We start from the raw sequence: 27858 nt of genomic DNA, 5'->3' as shown, positions 1-27858 counted from the left end.
ATTTATTTTACCTTTTAAGAACTTGACTCTCTTAACAACATTTAAACCCTTCTTTTATAACATCTACCTTACAATTCTATAACAAAATACTTTTGTCAGTCAAATTTTTACCCCAGTCATTTTTTCTGTAGATGTGTAGGTCATTCACTTTAAGAGCAGCAGACCTGTTCACTATTGTATCCCATCATCCTCAGGTATGACCAGAAGCCACCTTTAATCTCATTGGCCCAATTTCTCTTATGACTGCATTCTGGCCTGCTACTTTACAATAAGAGCAGAAATCATAAGTGCTGGAAAAAACTTACAGTACTTTTAACTTATGACACCATCCGTTCATAACACCTGAAAATCACAATGAAGACAAGAGCCTCCGCTGTCTGGAAAAGCAGGTAAATAAATGGAAAGAGAAACAAACTCCCTATCACATGTGGAGGGAAGGCCACCTTGAGGACAGCTGTGCAGAGTTGGATGTTTTGACAGCCGGTCTCCATAGCCACTGTTCTTTTGCACCTGGACATTGAAGCAAGAAAAAGCTATCAGCATATACTGTAGAACACCTATCCAACTATTTTATCAATTTCATTGTGGAACGACTTAAATAAAATCAGTCTTGGGTTATCTTCTGTCTGCCACATTTGTTATTTTTTTCATTTCATCTTATTCCAATATATAATACACTTCTCTTTGCAAGATTATAGTTCTGTGAACATCTATCCACCCATCTTGTTTACTTACTTATCCAGGATATTTGCATATATAACTCAAACAAACAAATAAAACAACATTTATTAAAAACACAACACACACTATGCAATATGCATATACCCTAAGGTACAGAAGGAGTGCACTGGGCAACTGTGTGTAGTTTTTCAGGGTAAGGATACTGATTTTTGACTTCTCTAGTGCATTCAACACCATAATGCTAACGAAGAAATTCTGGTCAATGAGGGTTGATGCTATGACTGTGTCCTGAATAATGGACTACATAACTGGCAGAGCACAGTCTGTGCAGCTTGTGAATGCTGCTTTGGACATGGTCAGGAGCAACACAGGTTTCACAGGGAACTGTGCAAACTCCTGTCCTGTTTACCCTGTACTGTATACCTCAGACTTTAGATAAAATACTGAATCAGGTTATCTACATATATTTTCTGATGACACTTCTATAGTTGGGTGTATCAGCAGTGAATAGGAGAATAAATACATCACATTTGTGGAGGACTTTGTTGAATGGTGCAAAATGAAACCACCTGCAGCTCAACATAAGTAAGACAAAGGAGATAATCATAGACTTTGTTAAATTCATTTTGCCACCTCTTCTCAATAATCCTCTCTTACATGTTTTCAACCAGCCTGTGTTGGCTAGCATAATATTCTACATGGTAGCGTGCTGAGGAAATGGCATTGGTGCACATAATGCCAACAGATTAAATACACTGATTAAAAATGCTGGTTCAATCTTGAGCGTCAGGCTGGACTCACTGCAGGAAGTGGTAGAACAGATGGTCAGTCACTCAGGAGGCTGCTTTCTATCCTGGGCCATGACTCTCACCTCCTCTATGAGGTCTTGGCTTAGCAGAGGAGCCCCTTCAATAAGAAGGTAGGAAAACTTTGTTACTCTAAGAATTGTTTGTATCCTCAGTTATCAGGCTCTATAATGAATTACCCTGTAGCCTAGGTGGTCTTGTTCCCTGTTTGTTGAATGGTAAGTGGGTCTAGCACACATCTTAACAAACAATAATACCATGTGCACTATACAGTGATAATGATGGACATCCTGTACTGTGAAATTGTAACTTTTAAGTATTTGCAGTTCTAATCACCTAGTCGTTACTTATATATCATTTTTCACAACCTGGAGTCTAGAAGCTCCAACTAATATAGTGATTTAGTACTAGTTTTTGTGTTTTTGTATTTTTTTTTGGGTCACCTTGGTGATTAAGTCATTGTGTTCAGTCAAACTTTGCTGTGGGGCCTTTACACATTCATTAAATGATGAAGTTCTTGAATTTATTTTATTTAACTGCAAAGGACTGCAGTCTTGTCTGAACTTGACCTGAAAACAAAAGCAAACATTTCCATAAAGCAATGACTAAGTATGGATTTGTTGAAGAATTACAGGTACGTATGTGGTTGCACTCTCTGATTCTTTTTTTAGCCCAAATATAACAGTTCACTCACTTATTCTATGGTGGCTAACAAATCTCTGCCACCAAAAAATATAATTTCATAAAACTACCAGCGCTGGCTCTCATTTATGAAAATGCTCTCAGGTTTCACAAATATATTTCTTTACACAAGAGCTTTACTAGGTCATTAAGTATGTATGTTGTTTGGTAGCTTCTTATTAATCAGATGCTACATAAACTGGTGATTATTATTCACATTGCACCATGCCTCAATGCATACATATTCATGCAGAGTGAGTTCTGTATGAGCAAATGCATTTTAAATATTTGTACACTGAAATGAACAGTAGTGCAGAAAAAAAAAGCTGCCTGAAATCAACATAGCTGTTGTTGGCAATGAACAAAACACACAACAGTCAGTACTCATCACACCACGACAACACATTTTGAAAGCAGCAATCGTTTTCAACCTCCACTTCTTCAAAATCCTCATCCCCTGCCTCGTGTAATTTGTGTAATTCAAGTGAATCAGCTGACAACTCTGCAGTATATTCCCTGTAGTGATCTTAATATTTTGAACTCTTGGGAATGTTTTTTCATTAATTATTTATGAATTAAACTCCAGTTTTACAATTATTATAATTAATTTTAATTTTGTTTCTGACATTTCAACACCACAATTTTGTGCATTGTTTTGGGTCATAATCACCATTTTGTAGTCTCTGCAGCAGCCAGGACTGTATTTAGAGTAAACTAAACCAGTTAGGTGTACTTATGGTATCTGCAAGTGGATTTTTAGCTTCTTGTCAGGTAGGAAGCAGTATGTAAGACTGGGCCCTTATATGCCGGATCTAATGTCAATTAGCATAGGCACCCCCCAAGACTGTGTTCATTGTCCCCTCCTGTTCTCATTTTATCCAAATGACTGTAGATTCTTGGACAAATCTGTAAAAATCCTAAAGTTTGCAGATGACACCACCATAGTAGGGTCTAATTTCTAATAATGACATCTTCTTATCAAAGAGAGGCAGGCCATCTTGTAGAATGGTGTTCTTGTAACAACTTGGAGCTCAGTGCTATTAATAATAAAAATCCTTGGGTACTGTTTAGAACAGTGGCTCAATTAACAAATGGGAATTCAGACCTACAGTGCAAAATACCAACAGATATTAGCAGTACAGACTTTATGAACTTCTTCAATGAGAAAATTAAAAATATAAGATCCCAGATCTCAGCATCACAGTACAAACCAAATACTAGCTTAACAGACCCTGCCTCACATTGCATTCAGCACTTTAGTAATTTTAATCCTGTAACTAAGCAGAAAGTCTTAACTTTAATTTCTAAAATGAAACCCACTACTTCTTCCCTAGATCTAGTGAAAAACAAAACTAGTAAAAAGTGCAATGGATGTTCTTGCAGCGCCTGTTCTAAACATTATCAATAGTTCATTATTTCATGGCACAGTACCTGATGCATTAAAGTGTCAGTCATTAAACTATTACTTAAAAAGTCAGACCTAGACCCATACATACTTAATAATTATAGGCTTATTTCAAATTTACCCTAGAAAAAGTACTAGAATACTAGAAAAAGTAGTCGCCAATCAGCTTCAGTCACACCTTACGCATTACGCAAATTTATTTGAGAAATTCTAGTCTGGTTTCCGCACTGGTCATAGTACAGAAACGGCACTAACACGGGTTGTAAATGACATTCTGATATCCTCTGATGATGGAAACTCCACTATAATTATGTTGTTAGACTTAAGTGCAGCATTTGATGCCATTGACCATTCTATTTTACTGCACAGGCTAGAAAATAATGTTGCGCTTACAGGCACCGTGCTCGCTTGGTTTAGTTCTTATTTATCAAATTGATTCCAATATGTACAGAAATGTGCTGACAGTACTCCATCATTACACAGAAGTGAGATATGGTGTCCTCAGGGGTGGTCCTAGCCTGTTTGGTGCCCTGGGCGAACACCCCCTCTGGCGTCCCCACAGAGCCCCCCCCCCAGCATTCTAATAAACACTGAACAAAATCAGTGCAATAAAACAAACTATTGGAAATGTAATGTCTAACAGAGGCAAAATCAAATTTTACATTTATACAGCACCAAAATATTTAGTTACAGTGTAAAGAATTTTCACTTTAGTACCATCTCCAGTCATCAGTTCACCAGATCACTAACAACTACATAAACCTTTTCTCTCAGAGCTGCAGTCAGTTTATTATTTCAGGTTAACTTTCCCCACCTACCACTCTCCACTACGTGAGTCATTTGCATTAGTAAGTTAGCACACAAACATATATATCCATACAAAAAAACTCTTACTAACTCAAATCATTTTATCAACATGTTCAAAATCTCATTGATGATATTTTACCATTTTAAAGCCTGTAATGTGCACTCCAATTATGGCAAATTTACTAACCTGTGATAAAGAATAGAGAGAGCACATGCGTTGACCTGGCGTAAGCTTCACACAGGAGAATCCCCGCTGCCCCGCCCCTCTCCTCCCTGTGCAGCAAGCAGCAAGCGTACCTTGCAAATGGAGTGTGCCCTTACTCCCTGCAAATGGGCAATAGAAAACCAATCGGTGCCCATGCAATCCCAAAAATGAGCTGGCATGATGTGGGCGCACGCAAAAAAAAAATAAAATTTTTTTTTGCCAATGCCCAAGATGCTGCCCCCACCACGATGCCGTCCTGGGCAACAGCCCATGTGGCCCATATCAAAAACCGCCACTGGGTGTCCTACAGGGTTCAGTACTGGTACCTTTACTGTTTTCACTTTACATGCTTCCACTGGGATCTATCATTGGGAAACATAATGTTATTTTCATTCGTATGCAGATGACACCCACTTATACCTTTCATTAGACCAAATGAAGTTTCTCCAATGTTGTCTTTGATTAGTTGTGTTAGTGAATTAAAGGAGTGGATGGATGAGAACTACCTATTTTAAACACCTATAAAACACAGATGTTAATTATTGGAGAGAATGATGCTGATCGCAACAATATTTTGTCATCATTTTGTAGCAAGGCTACATACCTTGTCAGGCGGGTTGGCCTTCTGGAATGTCTGTCACTTTATAATGTGGCTGGGAGGGTGTCTATGAATAGCCCTTCAGGCACTTTTGTGGATGACCCAACCAAGCGGGAAAAGATGTTTCGGTGGGAAACTTTTCTTTTTAAGGGGAATAGCGGATCGAGGAGAGGAGGAGGAGGAAAAAAAAGAAGGAAAAGGCAGAAGGCGACTATCTGTGTTTTAAGAATCATCAGGATCTGACTTCACCCAGGGCCATCTGCTATTTGTGGGTGGCCACCCCGAAGTAATAATCAGTGTGACAAATCCACGAGAAGAGGCCAGCAGTTGGTGTTCTCCAGATGCTCCCGTTTGGTGAGTCAGACTTGAGATTGAGTTTCTTCATGATAGCCAGCGGTGAAGCCGTTTTCGCTGGAGGACTGTTGTGTTTTCCTCACGCCATCCTACAGTAGGAACTGAACTGCAGGTTTCTTCTTCGTGTATATGGACTTCGTTAAATCTTTCTTTTTGTTTTCTTTGAGAACAGTTCCTTTTTATTTTTCTTTATGTCTGTGTTAAACCGGGGGTTAAGATTTGGCCGCTGGGGAGGGTGTCTAGGGAAGAGGATTAACAAATGAGCACTCAGGCACTGGGCAAGTAAATGTAATCAGTGGATTTCAATATATTTCCCAGACCCACTTTCTTCAGATTTTTTTGCCAGTTATTTAAGTGCGCACATAGGGGACAAGAGGGGCCGAGGATCAAATATGTTAATGCTATTTTATCCTTCAAATATCGGCCACTTCCCTCTCGGGTGGTGAAGTGTAGGAATCACGTTCCCATATTGGGCAATTTTTACATTTTAAGTCAGTTGGAATTGCCATTAATTTTACTGAATCAGTCCACAATCTAGGAGTTATCTTTGACTCTAGCATGTCATTTAAAGCGCACATTACAAAGTTGTCCAAATCATGTTTCTTCCATCTTAAAAATGTTGGGAAATTAAAGCGCTTTCTAAATAAACAGGATTCTGAGAAATTAATTCGTGCATTTATTTCTAGTAGGATTGACTACTGCAATGCGGTGTTCACTGAATGTTCAAACTGTTCTTTATACAGCTCCAGTTAATCCAAAATGCTGCTGCAAGAATTATTGCAAGAACAAGAAAATACGAACACATAACTCCAGTTTTTAAATCCTTACACTGGCTCCCGGTTAAGTTTAGGAAAGATTTCAAAATCCTCCTTTTATCATGTAAAGCAGTGTTTCCCAAACTCGGTCCTGGGTAGCCTCTGTGGCTGCTGGTTTTTGTTCCAACCGGATTCCTAATCAGTGACAACACCTGATAGCGCTGATCTCATTTAATTAGCTGGTATTTTTTTTCTTTTATTCGACATTCAGAAAAGCACAGCAGCATGCTTTTTACATCTATAAGACATTTAGAAATATTTCTGCTTTTGCTATAGATTTAAATGCTTAGCTCTCTTTTGTTGATTTCATTCTATTTTGCCCTTTCTTTGTGCAGTTTTTCCCCTTCGTTGTATCTTAATAATGACAATTAAAAATGAGCAGATCACTTAAGCAAACAACACTGAATAATCAAAGGCTGCAACTACTTTAGAGTCAGACTCACTAATGAGTAAATAATGGATTACTTAAGCAATTAGAACACCTAGAAAACTAGAATGTAAATCAAGATGAAAATACTGTTTAAAAGAAAAAAAATACATTATTTCTATATAACTGCTTGGTACATTTTAATATTTTTTTTTAGCAAACTTAGTTTTCTAATTTCTACATTGTTCCCTAAACAGAGAACTTGGGAAATTATCAGTTCACTTAATTAGCCCAGGAGTTCAATTAAAAGCAGAAGCCAGTTGGAAGAAAACCTGCAGCCACAGGCGGTCCCCAGGACCGAGTCTGGGAAACACTGATATAAAGTATTAAATGGTCACGGTCCGGCTTACTTCTCTGAACTTATCATGACTTACAAACCAGAGTGCATATTAAGATCTCAAGATGCTGGTCTGCTTATGATTCTGAGAATTAATAAAATAACAGTGGGAGGTTAAGCTTTAGTTACAGGGCCCCTAAACTGTGGAATGGTCTGCCTACTACTATAAGAGATGCTCCTTTGGTCTCAGCTTTTAAATCCCGACTGAAGACTCACTACTTCAGTTTAACAAATCCTGACTTGAGCTGCTGATTAACTATACAGACTGTATCTCTGTTGTTAGTCATTAGCACTAAAACATAAGAAACATGATATGTATAATTTGTTACTAACCCTCACCTATTTTGTTTCTCTTCTCAGTACTCAAATGTGGCACTTGGTGCCACGGCCAACCTGCCAAGTTTCTTTGCCTGCCTAAGGTAAAGTCATCCCTGATGGAGGATTACAGGAATCGTGGGGTAGATGAGTCCTTTCATTGGATTGGCTGGCCCAGCGCTGTCTCAGCTGTGGAATGGCCAAATAGGGGAGACAGATTGGTGGCCAAGGTCTCCAGGACTCTAAACAAACCCAAATCATATTATATGATATCATCGACTGTTAAATTCTGCTCCATACTTGTAAATCTTTTATTTTTATATTGTATTGAGAATTTGTTCTGTTCTATGTATTGTATTACGCTCGTTGAAAGGAGTGGCATCGGACACCATAGGAAGAAGCCAATCTGCTACAGCAACAGCTACTCCTCGAATATGACAGCCATCAGAGCGACCAGACCAATAAAAGATGTATCCATCTACAGAGATCTGGCCAGTCCCTGGTCTACGCACCTCGGAGAATGCTGCCCCTGAAATGCGTAGTTTACGCAGCTCCCCTGACAGCAGAGGAAGATGATCTTCTTGCTGGAGAAACAAGATGTTCCATGTGCCTACCTGTAAGGGCTGCCTCAAATTGGGACCCAAGTGCTGCCGTACAGCGGGCGACACCTCAACACCAGACCAATTCCGATCCCCAACAGACCTGACCCCATTGGCTCTCCAACGGTTTCGACTCTTCCAGAGATGGAGCTCCCGAGGGCTTTTCCCCATCCCCTTCATAATGCGAGCAGCCTTCCTATCTGCGGCTGCAGCAGAGCTACTCCTGCAGAGAGCAAAAACGACTGTTGACTCAGTGTATGCTCCGACCACGGTGAGTGATATCTCAGCAAGGGAGACATGTGATTCACAGCTTTGCTCAGTGATTGATGGGTGCACATGAGGTGACACTCCTCTGGTCATGGGTGACTTCAATGCAACCACTGGCACTGATGGGGCTGTCTATGAGGATTGCCTCAGTTCCCATGGGTCTGGTGACTGTGGTGAAAGTGGCTCCATGTTCCTTGACTTTGCAAAATGTCGGACGCTTCAAATCGCTGGATCCAGGTTCCAGTGCCCAGAACCACATGGTGCTGTGAAGGAGATCGATCACATCCTCGTGGGCAGACACTGGAGGCTCTTGCAAAACTGTAGGGTCTACAAAAGTGCCCAGTTTGTGAATTCTGACCACAGACTTGTTGTTGCTACTTTAGGATCCAGCACAGGGCCAGTAGGTTACCACCTACTAGGAAAATGAGCCTGAACATGGCAAGACTCCAAGATCAGGCTGTTTCTAATGAGTTCCAGTGAAGAACTCTAATGAGTTTGTGTGAGGAACTTGCAGATTTGGGTGCACCTACTGATCTTAATGTGGTGTGGGAGACCTTCCGTGACAAAACCCTGAAGGTTGCTGAGGGTTGTGTTGGTGTTACTGGTGTTCCCAGAAGGAGGTGTTTCATCTCGCAGGGCACCCTGGATATCATTGAGAGGAGTCGCAGTGTTTGGCTCAATGGCAACTCTGGTCTGTACCAGGAACTGAGAAGGACGGCTGTGAGGCCTCTGAAGGCAGATAAAGTGGCGTTTTTTAGAGGAATCTGTGAGCAAGTGACACACCATCTGTGGTCTAGCAACCCACATACCGCTTACAGAGGAATCTGTTCCTCAGAGTGTTGCAGTCAGGGCAGCTGATGGAACGGTCCTTATGGATGACACTACAGTTGTGACCCGTTGGGCTGGATACTTTGAGCAGTTGTTCAAAGCTGATCCTCTGGCTAGGATGTTGTATATCTCTGGGTCCACGGTTCTTCAATTAGCTGTGAACCACCCAATCTCACTGAGATTGCTCAGGTGTTGAACCAGATGAGGGGAGGAAAGGCTGCAGGGATCTGTGGTATCCAGGGTGAACTTCTCCAGGCTGGTAGTATGGCTGTCTTTCTGGCATTGGAAGCAATCTTTGCTTCCATTTAGAAGACTGGCATCATCCCAACTGACTGGAAAACAGGACTTGTTGTCCCTATCTGGAAAGGGAAGGGTGATCACCTGGATTGCAGCAACTACAGGAGGATAAAACTGCTCTTGGTGCCGTGTAAGTTCCTTGCTAGGTATCGTCCTCAATAGGATCTGTGATCACTTGCTCACCTACCAGTGACTGGAACAGTTTGGATTTATGCCTAAGAAGTCTACCATCGACCGCATCCTGGCACTGAGGGTTGTCATGGAGTGGAAACACAAATATCGGTAGAGTTTCTTTGCAGCCTTCGGTTCGATTTTCATAAAGCGTTCGACTCAGTGCATTGAGCTGCCCTGTGGGACATCCTGAGGGTTTGCGAGATCCCCTCAAAATTGCTGGATATCATGGTCAGCCTGTACACTGGTACTGTGAGTGCTGCACAGAGAGTAGGCAGAACCACTAAGTTTTTCCCAGTTGATTAAGGGGTTTGTCAGGTGTGCTTTCTGCTCCAACTCTGTTCAATGTTTGTATGGACTGGGTGTTTGGCAAAGTCGTGGGGTCTAGCGGCTGTGGAGCATCTGTTGGTGAAGAAAGATTCACGGATCTTAGATAGATAGATAGATAGATAGATAGATAGATAGATAGATAGATAGATAGATAGATAGATAGATAGATAGATAGATAGATAGAGACTTTATTAATCCCAAGGGGAAATTCACATAATCCAGCAGCAGTATACTGATACAACAAAGAATATTAAAGAGTAATAAAAATGCATGTAAAACAGACAATAACTTTGAATAATGTTAGTGTTTACCCCCCCGGGTGGAATTGAAGAGTCGCATAGTGTGGGGGAGGAATGATCTCCTCAGTCTGTCAGTGGAGCAGGACAGTGACAGCAGTCTGTCACTGAAGCTACTCCTCTGCCTGGAGATGATACTGTTCAGTGGATGCAGTGGATTCTCCATGATTGACAGGAGCTTGCTTAGTGCCCGTCGCTCTGCCACAGATGTTAAACTGTCCAGCTTCATTCCTACAATAGAGCCTGTCTTCCTAACAAGTTTGTCCAGGTGTGAAGTGTCCGACATCTTTATGCTGCCTCCCCAGCACACTACTGCGTAGAAGAGGGCACTCGCCACAACCGTCTGGTAGAACATCTGCCGCATCTTATTGCAGATGTTGAAGGATACCATCCTTCTAAGCAAGTATAGTTGGCTCTGACCTTTCTTACACAGAGCATCAGTCTTCATCACATGTGACGTCAGAGCGACAGGCCGGAAGTCATTCAGCTCACTAGGATGTCATACTTTTGGGACTGGGGTGATACAAGATGTTTTCTTGTATCAATTTCTTGACTTTGCTGACAATGCTGTGACCTTTGCAGAGTAAATTGAGGCTCTAATCAGGGCACTTGAGAGATTGAGCGAAGAGTCTGAGTGTCTGGGCTTGAGAGTGTCGTGGATAAAAACCAAGATCCAGGCCTTTAATGACCTCTTGGGCACAGCCATCAGCAAAGTGTCTGTTTTGGGAGAGAGTGTCGACCTTGTCGAGAGGTTTACTTACCTTGGCACTGACAGTCATGTCTTTGGTGACTCTTCCTATGAAGTCAGTAGATGCGACGGATTGGGATAGCATGGGGGGGGTCATGAGGTCGCTGGAAAGGGGTGTGTGGTACTCCCGATATCTATGCAAATGGATGAAGGTACAAGTCTTCAGAGTCCTGGTGCTTCCTTTCTTGCTATATGGTTGCGAGACATGGACGCTATCCAGTGACCTGAGATGAAGACTGGACTCCTTTGGTACTGTGTCTCTCCAGAAAAATCCTTGGGTACCACCGGCTTGACTTCATGTCAAATGAATGGTTGCTCATGGAGTCCCGAATGAGGCACATTACCTGCATTGTGAGGGAGCATCAGTTACGGCACTATGGCCATGTGGCGTGTTTCCCTGATGGTGATCCAGCTCATAAGATCCTCATTGTTGGGGACCCAACTGGCTGGACCAGTTCAAGGTGTCGCCCACGTAACATCTGGCTGCGGCAGATAGAGGGTCATTTCCGGAGGGTGGGACTGGAGCGCGTGTCTACCTGGGGGAGGTGGATCCCGATTTGTTTCATTTTGTAGTGTACCAGTGCATGCTCCCCAACTTGACTTGACTTGTGTATTATATTGTATTGACCCCCTTCTTTTTGACACCCTCTGCACGCCCAACCCACCTAGAAAGGGGTCTCTTTTTGAACTGCCTTTCCCAAGGTTTCTTCCATTTTTTCCCTACAAGGGTTTTTTTGGGAATTTTTTCCTTATCTTTTTAGAGAGTCAAGGCTGGGAGGCTGTCAAGAGACAGGGCCTGTTAATGTCCAATGCGGCACTTCTCTTGTGATTTTGGGCTATACAAAAATAAATTGTATTGTATTGTATTAAGACAGTGGAAATGAGGATTGATTTCTGCCAACACGTCACTAATAGTCGATCTTTGCAAATTAATGGCCAGATTGTGTCTGTGGTTCATTTGTTTAAATTACTGGGGATTACCATATTTACTTGTGTACCACATGCCCTCGTGTAACACGCGCACCCTAATTTTTACAAAGAAAATCGTGAAAATCATTTTGCCCCGTGTACAACACATGTTGAAATTGTATAGGAAGCTTGGCATATTGAAGTTTATATTGTTAAATTTTTACTTGGCCATCATTGAGAGCATTGTGACCTCCTCCATCACTGTTTGGTTTCCTTCTGCCTTCTCTCTTTCTAAGACTCGGTCACAGTGGGTGATTTGTTCAGTTGAGAAAATCATTGGCTGTTGTCTCCCAACATTAAAAGATCTATTCATCGCCAGAGAGAAAAAAAGAGAGCAAGAAAGATTGTAGCTGACTCCATCCATCTCAGCAGCCATCTGTTCATTAAATTGCCATCATAGAGGAGGTACAGGCATTCTTTCCTCAAATCATTCAGATCCTAAAGAAACTTACATAGGGTTAATTCTGTTTTTGCAACATATAACTGGTAACATGTGCTGTTTGTCTATTTGTAAATACTGTACTCATACTTGTCTTGTATCCCATGTTTTGCACCTAAGCAAAGTCAATTCTGGTATGTTTCACATGTTATGGTAGCAATATAGTGATTCTGATTCTAGCAGTTTAATAGTATATTTAATCTAAAATGAGTACATGATTCTTAAGAATGAATGTTGTTAAGGTTTTTAAACTCTTCTGGGACTCCCCCCAGTGGGAACGACACGCTGAAGAGCATCCCGAAACATGATCACCGTGTCTGTAGAAGACAGCCTATTAGTTGTTGGGGCAACTGCAGGCTCCCAGCACTGTAGTGGCTTGCAGTGAAAGCATATCCGAAAAGATTGCGTTCACGTTATAAGCGCATGCCATCAATGGGTGATGCAAGGAACATTATAAATGCAGGGAGTAGTATTACTTGGCCACTAACCTGGCCACAACCCTGCCTGATTTCTGTGACTGTGAATGGGTAGATCCCACTGTAATAAATAACCGTGCTGTTCCTGTTTCAAGCTGAATAAAGCTGGTTTTGCTACAGTACTGAGACTCAGCCTTGTGTTTTGGGGTGCAAGACAGAGACTTACACATCACAATGTCTTTTGAAAAAGTGTCCTGTACTGTGAATAATTTTTAAAAAGTCTTGAATCCATAATGTAATTAATGGGTTTACATTCACACTGTTCAGTTTCTCAACCAGTATTTGAGGCTAGATGGTATGGAACACTGAAGAAAAATCACCAACTCCATCCCTTTAGCTTCCTAAATAACTAGAGTTGATACAGAAAGGCAGCATTAATTTGGGACATAGCTTCCAACAAGGATAGAGAGAGACCTCGGCTCCCTCTGGAAGTTATTCAAAGGCTAAAGAAGCCAACTACATATCACACATAAACTTTGCAACATTCTTGTTGTTTTTTTATTTATCGTATACGAAGTATAGGGGAAAGTATTGTAATCGTCCAAAGATTTGATATTGAGATTTTGATGAATCTCAACATTTTAGACCTCCCTGAGTCTGAAATACCATTTTTGGAATTATGTCTGTGTGTCTGTCTGTGTGTGTTGCCACACACGTGCGAGTAGGGGGACGTCGTATGGACCAAGCAAAGGTAATTCCACACCAGGCCGGGGGGTGGCGAGGTGCACTAAACCTTCTCCTGTTATCTCTACAGATCAGCTACGGGAAAACCTATCTAATTCAGTGCTGGTTCTGGCACCTAGAAGAAGGTCACTTCTGGTTCCGGCGCCCAGAAGAACATCACTTCCGGCACACAGGCTGACATCAGAGGGACATCACTTCCGGTCTGATCCCTTAAAGCCGCCATTTTTTCCAACCCTCGTCAGTTCTGTCTTGGACTCAGCATTGTCAACAGCTCTGTGCAATTTCATAAAACCATTTACAGCCAGGAATATTATATGGGTGGCTGCCCCAAACCTTTTTATGTGTGTCGAGTCTGTTCATTTTCACAGTGTGTAAACATAATAACTTGATTTCTCTTTCACTTAGATCAACCAAATTTTGCATACAAGTATTAGATATAAAACGTAGATTTTTTTCAACTTTTGGGCGATTTCTGTTAACCAGAAGTGGTACTTTAATTTTTATTCATGCAGCCGCAGAGTCTGATTTATTCAACTTTACTTTTATAATAATTGTTCAATTTATTATTAATTTGATTTGATTTGTTGTTGATGGTTCTTTACTGTAGATAATATAAAAATATAATCATTATCTTGTGGTTTACTCCTCAAATATCCATCACCTTATCTGAGTATACGAGGAAGTCTAGGGGAGACCACTCCCGATTTTTTCAACATATTTTCTTATTCTCTCTTTCTGATTTATTCAAAGAAACTATATGGGGAAAGGATAATCAGTTAGAAGTCATTTTTTATCTTTGTCTTAAGGCCTTCAAGTAAAACATATTTACAAATATACATTCTGTGTCTTTCTAAAAGGAAAGAATCATAACAGTTTATTGCATTATGAAACAATGTGAGAGACAGTAGGATGTGTCACATTGCTCTAATACAAATTTTACTATGGAATCGGACTTCCAATTAGCAGTGGTTCAACAGATGCAAATATGGAGTTTATGTTTCTCTTTGATCAAAGCATCATGCTCTGAATTCAACAAACAGTTAAATTTTTGTATGTGAAAAAATCCTTTCTTATAACAAACAAAAATAGGCAATTCATTTCTTCCATTTCCAAGCATTAGAGACTCAGCTTCATATACGTTATGGCTGCACCACTTTAAAAAAAAAGAAAAGCTTAATTTCAGACTTACTCCTCATTCAGGCAGAGCAGGCTGGACAGGATGTAGCCCAGCAGGTATCCAATGAGTGGCATCAGGGTGCATGTACTAATCAGTCGGGGTGAAAGCAACGTCCAGACTTCTTGACCAATTTTCATGGCTGCAATTATACCTACAGTCGTGGAAGCCAGGAGCATTATCGTCAGTCCAACCTAGTAAAAGAAAAAGATGCAGATTGTTAGAGTAGCTTAAAATTCAAACGTTATTGAAAAATATGAACTTTATTTTTTCAGTAGATCAAAAGTGACTGCTTAAATTTTATTTTCACATTATGCTTATGTTGTAGTCACTGTGTGGACTACTTTTCTGTCTGTGTTGACTACTTTGCTGAGTAGGAATTTTGCTTCTAAATTTTGTTTTTACAGCAAATTATCTGAGGTTGTAGTAAGTTTCTGGTTCTCTGTCCAGGGATTGTTCCTGCCTTGTACCCTATGCTCCAAGAAACCCCTGCAACCCTATTCAGGACTAGACAGGTTAGAAAATGACTGACTGACTGTGGTAAGTTTTCCCAGTCTCTGGGAAGGATTGTTAATGTGTTTATATGTATATATATATATATACACTCACCTAAAGGATTATTAGGAACACCTGTTCAATTTCTCATTGATGCAATTATCAAATCAACCAATCACATGGCAGTTGCTTCAATGCATTTAGGGGTGTGGTCCTGGTCAAGACAATCTCCTGAACTCCAAACTAGATGTCAGAATGGGAAAGAAAGGTGATTTAAGCAATTTTGAGCGTGGCATGGTTGTTGGTGCCAGACAGGCCGGTCTGAGTATTTCACAGTCTGCTCAGTTACTGGGATTTTCACACACAACCATTTCTAGGGTTTACAAAGAATGGTGTGAAAAGGGAAAAACATCCAGTATGCGGCAGTCCTGTGGGTGAAAATGCCTTGTTGATGCTAGAGGTCAGAGGAGAATGGGCCGACTGATTCAAGCTGATAGAAGAGCAACTTTGACTGAAATTACCACTTGTTACAACCGAAGTATGCAGCAAAGCATTTGTGAAGCCACAACACGCACAACCTTGAGGCGGATGGGCTACAACAGCAGAAGACCCCACCGGGTACCAATCATCTCCACTACAAATAGGAAAAAGAGGCTGCAATTTGCACGAGCTCACCAAAATTGGACAGTTGAAGACTGGAAAAATGTTGCCTGGTCTGATGAGTCTCGATTTCTGTTGAGACATTCAAGTGGTAGAGTCAGAATTTGGCGTAAACAGAATGAGAACATGGATCCATCATACCTTGTTACCACTGTGCAGGCTGGTGGTGGTGGTGTAATGGTGTGGGGGATGTTTTCTTGGCACACTTTAGGCCCCTTAGTGCCAATTGGGCATCGTTTAAATGCCACAGGCTACCTGAGCATTGTTTCTGACCATGTCCATCCCTTCATGACCACCATGTACCCATCATCTGATGGTTACTTCCAGCAGGATAATGCACCATGTCACAAAGCTCGAATCATTTCAAATTGGTTTCTTGAACATGACAATGAGTTCACTGTACTAAAATGGCCCCCACAATCACCAGATCTCAACCCAATAGAGCATCTTTGGGATGTGGTGGATTGGGAGCTTCATGCCCTGGATGTGCATCCCACAAATCTCCATCAACTGCAAGATGCTATCCTATCAATATGGGCCAACATTTCTAAAGAATGCTTCAAAATTTCTGGAACTGAGAATTTACCTTGACTGGTGATTTTACAGGACAAAATAGATTGCTTATGTCTAAGCCAGAAAAGACTTGTTGTGTTTACAAATTGCAAAAAACTGTGTCAGTGAGCTGCAAAAAACTGCAGTGTGTTTGGAATGGCACTGCCTAAAGCTGCGTTCAAACACTACCAGTAGGTGGTCTCTGGAAAACCAGGAGTATGTTTTTCAAAGAAACTGCAATGGAAAGACCTCCCTCCATTCCCAGTGAACACCACACAGTGCAATCACTAGCAGGATTCTGTGAGAAGTTCAATTTGTTTTTTTCATTTTCAGAAATTTACAGCAAATACGCCATTAGCCTAATTGCGTTTTAGCTTTTTAAAAAAAAACATGACGAGGCCTGACCAAAATGAACAAGACATGGAGAGGGATCAATGCTAAACACTCAACCAGGTTTTCTTTGTACAGCAGCTTACAGTATTTGTATATTGTCTGTGTTGAAGCTCACACTCTTGTTACAGCTAAGAACATATCCATCCTTTAAGTTTTTGAACATTCTAAAGTACCAATTTTATCTTGGAAGAAAGTTCTGCAGAATGTGGCAATTCAAGATGATGTAATGCTGACATTAGACTCCCAGAAAATCACAATAGCAATGTTTCAGCTACATCTTGTTTTGTAGCTTCTGCTCCTGTGCTTGTATTCATTCTGCAATGTAGTGTTTTTTTTACCATCTTTCTATGAATGCGTTTTCAGAGCTACAGAGTCTGCACATGCTTGTGTGAAAGTTGTGCATTGTCCCAATGTACCTCATAGACCTGGATTTTAGATTAACTGGTTAATCTAAGATGGACTAAGCAGGCGAATGTGGGTGTGTGCCTGAGTGTGTCCTTAATGGGTTTGGTTCCCACCTTGTACTTCCCAGTAGCCTCCATCTCACTTCAATTCTAAAGTGGAAATTGGCTTAAAGCATGGCTGCATGGATGAAGTGAATCAATTTGGACTGTATAATACTAACTGAATCCCCCATGTTCTGAAGATATGACCAATTAAGGATTTCTTAGACATGTACAACAATTCAGAATGATCTTGTAAGTTCAGTTTGGTGCTCATGTAACTATTTGCCTAACAAAGTTACTTGGCATATTGAGGTGTCCGGTTATCCCAACAATTCTGACGATAAGGTTAGCATACTGCCTACTGAAAAGAAAATGACAACATGCTAGAAAAAGAAAGCAAAAATATGTAGGTAACAGAAAAACAGATTAAGATGCTGTTCAATGCTCACCTTTGTGATGATCTTGGAGTAGCGTGGAGTCTTGGCATTAATAAAGATCCCAATTGCACATGGCACTATCGTCATTATGAGTGCAATAACAATGCCATTGTAAGGAATGGCATTCTTCATGTTAGGAATGAGAGCTTTACAGTAAAGGTACAAGAGCAGTGGCATCATGACCAAAGCCAGGGTACTGGAGCACGTGGTCATAACAATGCTGCAAAAGAAACACAAATTGAGAAGCTTTACTGGTTAAGGAGAGCCAGTAGACAAAATGCATACTCCAAAAAACAAAAAAGTTATATTATTTCTGTAATTTTTCTTGTTCTGAAAGTCTGCTGTGTTACATTAGAAATCAGGGATGTCAAATAGTTTTGCATACAGTTTCATATTTAAGTGAACTGTACTACCTTTCATAGAACTGCGTTAAGGGAAGGAGGGATAGAGTACATACCACATGCAGAACATAAGAGATGGGAGTTGTGAAAGGTTAGGAAAAAAGCTTTAAAAGAGTTAGAGAGAATTCCAATCGCTGCGTACACACACTCATTATATGGCTTTACAAAAGTGAGTGTGGGTGTGCATGTGAATGATGCCTGCATTACCTGTTGTTAATTCCTGCCTTGCACCCACTACCAGGATAGGCTCCTGTCCAAGCAAGCTTGACCAGGATAAGGACATGGATGGATGGATGAATGCTGATGCATGGATTGATGAGTTCATTAGCATATATGTCTGCTTCAGATGTTGTGAATTAGATAAAGTTCTGCTTGTTAGGAAATCACTGGGATCTTTTGGATTTCATTGTATTTTATTATTGTACACAATTATTTTACTGTTTTGTGTGTTGTTTTGAATTGGTATTGCCGTCTTATCCTGTAGTGCTTATGGGTGACTAGTGAGTGCAAATTTAGAAATTCACTGTACACTAGTGTTGAATCGATACCAAAATGTTGACTGACACCAGCTTTCACACCTCAGTACCCACAGGGCCATCTTAATGCATGGGCAGGCTGGGTAGTTGCGTGGGGGCCCCACGAGCATAGGGGCCCCATGCTAATCTCTATATGTTGTGACTTGCTGAGTAGTTGTGTTGGTATGGGCCCCAGTGTACTGCTTTGCTAGTTGTCCTATAATACTGTTTAAAATGATACGTAAGCAAATAATGGATAACTGTCCCCCCACCAAACCCCAGCTTCCAGCTGCCTTTTCCCCTGGCTCACAGGGGTCAGAGGCAACCCAACTGCCACCATATCCCACAGTTCTGCCAGAGTCCACTCCAATCTCACTGTGCTCACAGGACAATAGGTCTCAGAAACAGGGAGGCATGTATTAAAGTGGTTCTCACAGTGCTGGATCTACTGTACAGCTTCATGGTCAATGTGTCCCTCTCAGGTCCTCGTCAGATTTTTGAGCTTGTTATTATTTATGTATTGTTTTTCGCTCCCTTGGAGTTTTGGGAATGCTTACATACAAATATTATAGCAGTGCCTCCCTTAGGAATTTTAAGTATGCTAATATTCAATTATTCCTTCAAAGAGCAGGGTGTGGAGTTGGCTTTCTGGTGCTCCTGGACTTTTGAGGCTTTAATGCATTTTGTACCACTATACCACACAACACTACTATACACTGGAGAAATTGCTAAGGACTTGAAGTGATCAAATATTATTCCAATATTTAAAAAGAGATTGGGCTGATCCAAATAACTACAGGCAGGTAAGCTTTACCTGCATCACAAGTAAATCAACAGAAGGAATTATTTAGCTGCACGTGTCAAAAAAAGATGTTATATAGTCAGTATGAGTTCACACATTGAACATTCAAATCTAACATTTCTACTTCATGTAATGTAATACTTTACATTTATTTATATTAAATTTCTTCTGTTACAAATTTGCCCAAGTCTTTATACTGTCCAAGTCCCTCTGTAATGATTTAACTGATTCTAGATGATCTGCCAATCCATGTGGCTTGGTATCCTCTATAAAACTTAACCAGCTTGTCATGTATATTCTTTTGTAGATCACTTGCTGTCTGTACATTAAATCGAGTAGCAGCCCCAGCACTGACCTCAGAGGGACATCATCTAGTTCTGAAAAAGTTTCTCTCAACATAATCCTCTGTTCTCAGTGTGTCAGCCAATTCTGACCCCATCTACATACCATACCCTAAATAACCCACTTTTTTAGCATCAAGCATAGCCTCTTAAGAGGTAAATTATCAAAGGTTTTCTGAAATGCAAGCCTCACTGGCCGACAGTTACCTGATCTGCCTGATCACCTTTTTAAAAAAGTGACACAACATTTGCTGACGTCCATTTCTTAGGTATTCCCTCTCTGTGCAGAAGGACAATTTAGGCTACAAGAACTCTTTTGATCAAATTCCCAAAACATGACCTACTGATGTAAGCACTTGATGACAGATGCCTAAAGACTGATTATTATTTTCATTATCATTTTACATGACACGTGCATGATTGAAGATTAATTTTTTATTAAATTATGGCATGTTGATGGATATTGAACTAGAATGAATGTCATGAATATGTGAATATTTTCTGCCAGAAAGGAAATGGTAGAAAAAAATTGTTAGCATACCAGAAGAAATCCCAAGCAGTTAAGCTGGTTCGAAGCATAGGCAGACCCACCTGCCTTTTTAAATCCAAACATCCTTGCTACAAAAAAAAAAACTGTCAGAAAAAGAACTGGGAGCTGAATAAAGTCAAAGTCAAAAGATACACCATGGGTTGTGAGCATAAGAGCACAACGCAGGCCTCAAAACAGAAATATAAAAAATATAGCCAAGTCGAAGATGACATTTAGATTAAAACATTAAATAACAAACTGGAGAAATGTTTGGATTTTGAAAGTGAAGTCTTTCCTTTATTAAAGGACCCCTAAGCTTCCCTAACAGGAGGGAGGACAAGTGACCTCTGAGCCAAACCACTAAACCAGATTCAAAAATAGGTCAAGATTGTCAAAAATCAGACTTCTTTACAAATCTCAAGCACTATAAAGGGTCAAAGAAGTATCCACCTTTATGGATAAAGAACCAGGCACAACTCCAGCTTCGATAGCATCATGCTAATAACATCACATGACACAATGATTAAGAGTGTGGCCAAGCACCAGGAGAAGATTTTGACAAGATTTTCAAAACGTAATAGTAAAATAGTAACTCTAAATAGAACTTATTCATAGAAAATGAAGGTACCATTAGATATTCCATGTTTCAAAACTAGACTATAAACTTAGAACAGACAAAAGAAAAATGTATTCAGCCCAAAACAAATTAAAAAACAAGCACTAACCTAACACAAAGTACTAATAATTTCTTTCATCCATCCATTATCCAACCCGTTATATCCTAACTACAGGGTCAGGGGGGTCTGCTGGAGCCAATCCCAGCCCATACACACCAAGCACACACTAGGGACAATTTAGGATTGCCAATGCACCTAACCTGCATGTCTTTGGACTGTGGGAGGAAACCCACGCAGGGAGGACCCAGGGTCTCCTAACTGCAAGGCAGCAGCGCTACCCACCGCACCACCCTAATAATTTCTTGCATCCTAAAAATTTCTTTATCTCATGAGTCTATTATATTGTGTGCATGATTAGTTTTATTAATACTAGATTAATATGATGCTGATTTGTGTTTCATACGAATCTGACTGCCAGGTCATATTGCTCTATTATAATAAAGACGATTTTCTCGGAGACACTTTAACATTCTGCAAGTTAAGGAAGTGAGACAAAAGGACAGTTGCTCTATAGGCTCCATGTTGCCATTCACTCCCGTACCCTTAGATTTTCTTCCTCCATTCACTTGACTGTCCCCTTTGTCCATCTTACTACAACGCTTTGGAACTCACTACCATCTAAGCTTAGAAATATTGAATCATTTTCACTTTTCAAATCTAAACTTAAAACTCATTTGTTTAAGACTGCTTTTTCTCTTTGATTATAATTGCTCTGTCTGATTTTAACTTTTGCATTTTACTTTTGTTTATAATCTGTGTGTTGTCTATTGTTCCGTGTCCATGAGTGTTTAGCAATGCTCCTACAAATACATAAAAAATATTATTATTATTATTATTATTAAATGACCGACGCACAGTGCAACATTCAAATCACGCTGCACGGCATAAGCAGCAGCAGCACCAAGACAGCTGATGCAGCATTGAGGAGGTAAAAAAAATGTATTTGTTTCCCATTGTATTATAATTTAAGAGGGGGTTTCGGAGGAGTGACCACATTTCCTTAGCGTGCGCTCAGCCCCCCCCCATGACAACTCGAAAGGCAGAGATGCAAAGTGGCTGCCATTCAGTGTGCCCCAGAGGATCGGGGGTTTGGTATAGGGAATAACTCATTCACTACAGCTTTATTACTGGCAAATATCAAGAAATAAAAAATGAATGAAATGAAAATAACAATCTCTTTAAATTGTATATCCGGTTAACCAAACCTGGGGGTGGGCGAGAGAAGCAAGCAGGGGGTGGAGCCCCCTAGTGACTCAGATAGTCAAGCTGCCAAAAATAAAGAACACGCAATGCTACATATCAGTGTATTGCAACTAGTTTACTTGCCATTATTTAACACGCTGCTATGATAAATCAATATTTTGTTTGCATTTTACTCCACCAGCATCTCAAAGCACTTTATTTTTTTAGTGCAAGACATGTTGTATAATGTCTCACACTTGCTGTGCAGTGTGATTTAATTTTGCAAAGTTGTGGTTACACATCTGACACCTTGGCTTCAGGACTTCACTGCCCATAATTAATCTTGTAATTAAATATGCTGCGCTGCCTTGTGCGACTTTCACTCAATTTCATTTTCAGATTTCTTTTCATTTAATTAATGATTTGCCCAGATGTCATCATTTAATTACTTTTTATTTGCTAAAGTTACATGAAGATTATGAATCAAAGTGCCATGGTTACTTAACCCCCACTTTTGATTCTTGATCATCTGTAGCATCATATTTTAGTTAACACTTTGAAATCATTTGACAGCAGTATTGTATATTTACCTGAGGTTCATGTCTCCTTTGAGGGCCAGAGAGAAGATATTTGACAAGTTGCCTCCAGGGCAGCACCCACAGATCAGCACTGCCACAGATTCAATGTCTTTCAGCTGAAAGAGCTTCGCCAACAAAAAGGCAGAAAGTGGCATAACTCCATACTGGGCCAGAACAGCAATGACTATTCCCTTTGGTTTAACTATATGGATTTTGATCTTGGAGAGCTCCATGGTGCACCCCAGTGACACCATAGTAATGAACAGGATGAGGATGGTGATGCCATTAACAATTTTGTCCAGAAGTGGAGGAAATAAAGCAGTGGTGGAGTTATTCATGACAGTGAAATTGGTAAATTCTGTAGAGTACATAGCTGAGAATGCAATCATTTGGTAGATACCTATATTAAAACAAAAGATTCAGTTATTGCCAGTTCCCAGATTTCAAAGAATAAGGCATATCAAAATTGTCAAGAGATAAAAATGAAATATATAAAATGATTAAAATACTGTAATATAAAAAATCACATATTCAAATAACCTCAGTCAACCTCAGTTTTCATTATCCCTAAAACAGTAACACATCTATATTATGGATGATGTTCAGCTTATATGTTAGTGCATTTCACACTTATATTGCTTTTTTTGTAAAACAGTTGGCACATGAAATTAACAAAATTACAGTAAGCACCAAAAATAGAGATAAAACGAGATAGAAGCATAACATAAAAACCTTGTAAGATCTTTCTACCAGCCATTGCAAGAGGAACTAATAGTTTTGACCTTACTGGAGAGCCCATTTATCTTGGATTGGCCAGCTGCATTGCTATGGACACACCCCAGAAACTGCATCACATGATATCATTGGTGCAATGCTGTTTAAGTCGGCACCATGTGGGATCTTGGCATCCTCTAAGCATTTTGTGTTTCAGATCTCTAAGGTGAATTCTGCTTAGGCTTTTTGACATTTGTTATTTGCTTATATTTCCTGCTTTGGAGATTTTGTCTGAGCTCCTAGTTTTGACCTTAGCCAATTTCTTGACTTTGTCTTTATCCCCTGGTCTTTGTTCGTTGGCCTTTTAACCTGCCATTCTCCATTATTGTGGCAGTACAGCAAACATTTTGAGAATCAGGATGGAACTTTCACAGTACCTGACTTCAAGTCTGAGAGCATATCACATTTAATAACTGCAGTTCTGGATCTTGTTACCCTGAGGATGTTGGATTATATTACTAGTAATTACAGATGTCCTGGAGGGCTAAAGTCATCATTTTGGGATGGAAGGCTGTTCAGATGAGCTAAGATGAGCTGTATTTGAACGGTAGAGATTTACTGAAAAAATATTTCAGAGGGAGAAGTGCTGTGAGGCCCAGTGAGTAGCACTGTAAGAATATGTTTTCTTTTTGTGTTTTTTTCAATTGTATGTATTTTGTCTATTTTCCTTTTACACTATCTAAGTGTTTCTTGACATAAAGAATGGAAAGCCTGAGGGTGAGAGAGAAAGACTCCATTCACCTGGATGTCTATGACTGAATATCACTGAAAAGTTGTATAGTGTGACACTGGCCTAATGTTGCTTTTGGTTACCTTTCCCTGATTTCTTTTTATGTAGAGGCCAGTAGCTGTGTATTGCAGTCAATACACTTGATTTATTGTTTTTATCCTCTTTCTCTGTACATTTAGCATTTGTTTGAGGTCAGAGGTTGATGTGCTTGCTGCTTCCTGAGCAGGTCTTGTTTTCTCCATTCTAGCGACCCGCTTCTTCTCTTCTTTCGTCGGCATCTTTTCGCACTGATTAAGTCAGTATTTGTGTTGCAATTACTTAGTATGTTTTTCTTAATTTTTAACTTGAGCTGGCACTTAAGTCTTCAATCTGCCTCAAGAATGATTTAAGATATGAAGAGGCAGGGGAAGTGACGGCGAACGTGGTAGGGATGAGAATGGTGCCCGTACGCATGTGCTGCACGGCTGCACTGCTGGCCGCTGCCGAGAGTTGATTCTACAATAAAATAAAATAAAAATAAAAAGAGGAATAAAAATTATCAGCAGATGGAAGACATCATGTAGTATATGTGTACCAAAGTTCAGGTCAATAGGTCCAATGGTTTGTGAGCTACAGGTAATTTAAAATCCTGGACAGACAAACGAACAGCCACGGTAGCGTATTATATAAGAAGATATATTTTGTTTTGTTTACATTTTCTTATGTTTTCTATTTAAAACATATCTGAGCATTGGAAGATCGTGTGAACTTTGTAAGCATAGGCGTCTTGTTTTGACCACTTAATTCTAGTAAATTGCTTTCCTGTCAACTTTTATATCAGTTTAAAAAAAAAATATCTGGCACAAGCTAAAAAATAGTTTCATAGGTGAGGGATCACTTAGGGCAAAGCTTACATTTTCTCTTGTGAGGTTATCCATAAGAGAGCAGAGGTCAGATGTTAACACAGCTCACTGCAATCAGAACTACATGTAAAGAAAGTCTCTGTTAGCCATTTGTAGATCTTTGTTGTGATGCTGTTTTTCTTGTCTTCTTTCCTAACTGAAGTAATGACCTTTACTAAAGAGCAAACAGATTTTTCAGAAGAAGGTTCTCATTTTTCTCATTTCTTTTTTTCAGTTTTTGTTTTTTCCTTAAAATTTCGGTGAATGTTTTACCAGGTTCATTGTTTGAAATCTTGGTAACTACAATTTTCTGGTTTTGCCCTGAAAAGAAAGACCTCATGTTTTACGCCGCTCATTTCAATATCTGTCTGTCACTCTTCTGCCTTACTGGTGACAGCAGTATCTTTTGAACTTTATTCCTGTTTTAAAGCAGCCTTGTTTAAGATGGATTTGCTTGTGTTTCTTTAGCATCTTTCAAGGTGTTGTAAGCACATTTGAATACCCAAAAGATTGTTGTGAGTCTGAAAACAGTAAAGGAGATGATAGCAAATAGAAAAAAAAATCATAGAGAAAGAGGTCAAAACCAAGACGACATGACAACTGAGCTACAAAGTAAAGGACCAAACAGAACCAAACAGAAAAGTCTTCATACACAAACCAAACCTCTCTACTTGAATCGAGAAGGTAAACTACTGAGACACGCAATGACAAAATTTTATCCACTGAGGGCTAACTCTGCATATGATTGTCACAACATTTATTTTGCAACTTCTGTTATATCCTCAACACACCGATCTCAGTTAAGGTGACAAATTAAGATGGCTTTGCATAAAAAAAATGAAGCAGAAGGTTAACAGAAATTAACATTGTGAAAATGACACAAAAGCAAATGCCCGAATTGAATTCTCCATGACAAAAATATGAAAGGGTAAGGAAAATCCATATACTAGTAACACAACTTCCAGAAAATAAATAAAAACAAACCAAAATTATAGCTGGTTGACTTCAAGCTGGCCACCCTCCAAATCACCCCTTCAGACTGCCTCAGATTTTATGATATAAATAGCTTTGTAACACATTATTCTTATTTGTTAAGTAAAATAAGTTGGTTAACAGTAGTCACCCAGCTAATGCCTACATTAAAAACAAAACAAAAAAATGTACAAAAAAACAAATGAGGTCCATCAAAGTACTTTAAAATCCATGAGAGCTTCAGTTGCTGAATAAAGTTGGAATCCTAAAAGATCTGTAAAGTTCTTGTGAGAAATGCCATACTAGTTTACATTCAGCAGACATACATTAAAATGTTACTTAGCCAAACTGTAGAGCCTGGGTTTCCTCTTGCTGACACATTTACCAGTAGCACTCCATTCCGATCACCTCAGGTTGTGTGACTTTGTTCCCGTTTCCAGGGTACAGACAATCTTTGGCATCCTGGCATTGCTCGACTGGAACTGTCAGTGTTTGAAAGGCATTTTTCTCATCCAATCAAAACCCCCCCATCCAAACCCACAATTATTTCAAAGGCCCAGTAGTAACAAAGCTCCAGTGTGTTTGGAGCACTGGGTAAAGCCTGAGGCCTGGCAGACACTTTCATTTTTAAGGAACGGTGGGTATTGTGTATGTGTCTAGGCACTTCAATGATGTGGAATTTTATTCATCTGTTAAAAAAAGGGTTATCAGTTTGAATTAACTCATTCTTACTTACTCAAAAGAGTAATAACAAGTAATATGTAGTGCAGCAAGATTACTTTAAAAAGAAAAAATTAATGATTGATAGAAATAAGCAAATAAACACAAAGAGCTAAAGGGAAGCAGCCTTTTAAATTCAGTCCGTAATATAGCCATACCATTACATTTATTTCTTATCATAATGTGTCTTTAATGTTTTCTTCTCTAATCTGGCCTCTAAAAATGTTTTAACTATAGTTTTTGGGGTTTCTGAGGCAAGTAAATCTAGTAGTTATATGCATCTTTTGTTTCTTTGTGTTTTTAGCATTGTTTAAAACGATTCATGTTTTCCCAACGCTGTCTTGTTATGCTTAGGGGCGCCACCATGTTAGAGATTGATTCTTAGGCTACGGTGCTCGTTGCTAGGAGCCATTCCAGGAAGGTTTTTAAAAAACTGAAGCTTCATATCCCTAATCATCCAAGATTTGGATTTGTAAGAGAAAAAACAAAAACCTTTGCATCATTGGTATTGTTTGTTTTTTGATTTACTGCTTATGACACCTTTTTCTGCCCTCCAAATTACAATGTACAGTAGGTCTTGTGTTTTTTGGCTCTGGTTTTGTGTACCTTTTTCACCATTCTGTTCTCTGATTACAATTCTAGCAACAAGTCCTGAGTTTTGTTAATTAATGTTTCTCTTCCCAGTTATGAACTCCGTGTGAATTCTGATTTCCATCCTAATTCCACTTTCTCACTAAACTGCAGCTGCCTTGCACAAACCATAAGTTTCTAGATAATCTCTTTTCACAGTACTCACAGTTGCCTTGAAATATGTGTCTGCTTTCCTTAGTTGGAAAATGTATGCCAAACATCACCATTTTAAACAAAAACCATGGTACCAAATCACAGAATCGCATAGATTTTTTTTTCAACTCTGGTTTCATTGGCCCCCTCCATTTTGTGTGTAGTCATCTGGCCATCTGTATTTAAGACTTTTAAAAGATATTGGGACAACTTAGCTGTCAGCTAACCAAAGAAGCTTAGCCTCCTTTCTTTTGTCATAAATCACTTACGTTCTTATTTTT

General features: G+C 39.7%; 1 protein-coding gene across 1 annotated transcript; it reads right to left on the bottom strand.

Annotated features, from left to right (window-relative positions):
* LOC120519031 (sodium/bile acid cotransporter-like) lies at positions 1-27858 on the bottom strand. The gene is made up of 5 exons (XM_039742112.1): positions 26401-27858; positions 22730-23117; positions 17705-17912; positions 14725-14903; positions 1-510 (listed from the first exon to the last, which is right to left on the bottom strand). The coding sequence occupies exons 2-5, from the start codon at positions 23104-23106 to the stop codon at positions 318-320; spliced, it is 957 nt and encodes a 318-aa protein (XP_039598046.1). The 5' UTR covers positions 23107-23117; positions 26401-27858; the 3' UTR covers positions 1-317.

This window comes from Polypterus senegalus, chromosome 18 (genome assembly GCF_016835505.1).
Source record: "Polypterus senegalus isolate Bchr_013 chromosome 18, ASM1683550v1, whole genome shotgun sequence".
Taxonomy (NCBI): Eukaryota; Metazoa; Chordata; class Cladistia; order Polypteriformes; family Polypteridae; genus Polypterus; species Polypterus senegalus.
This window is presented reverse-complemented; position numbering and strand designations above follow the sequence as displayed.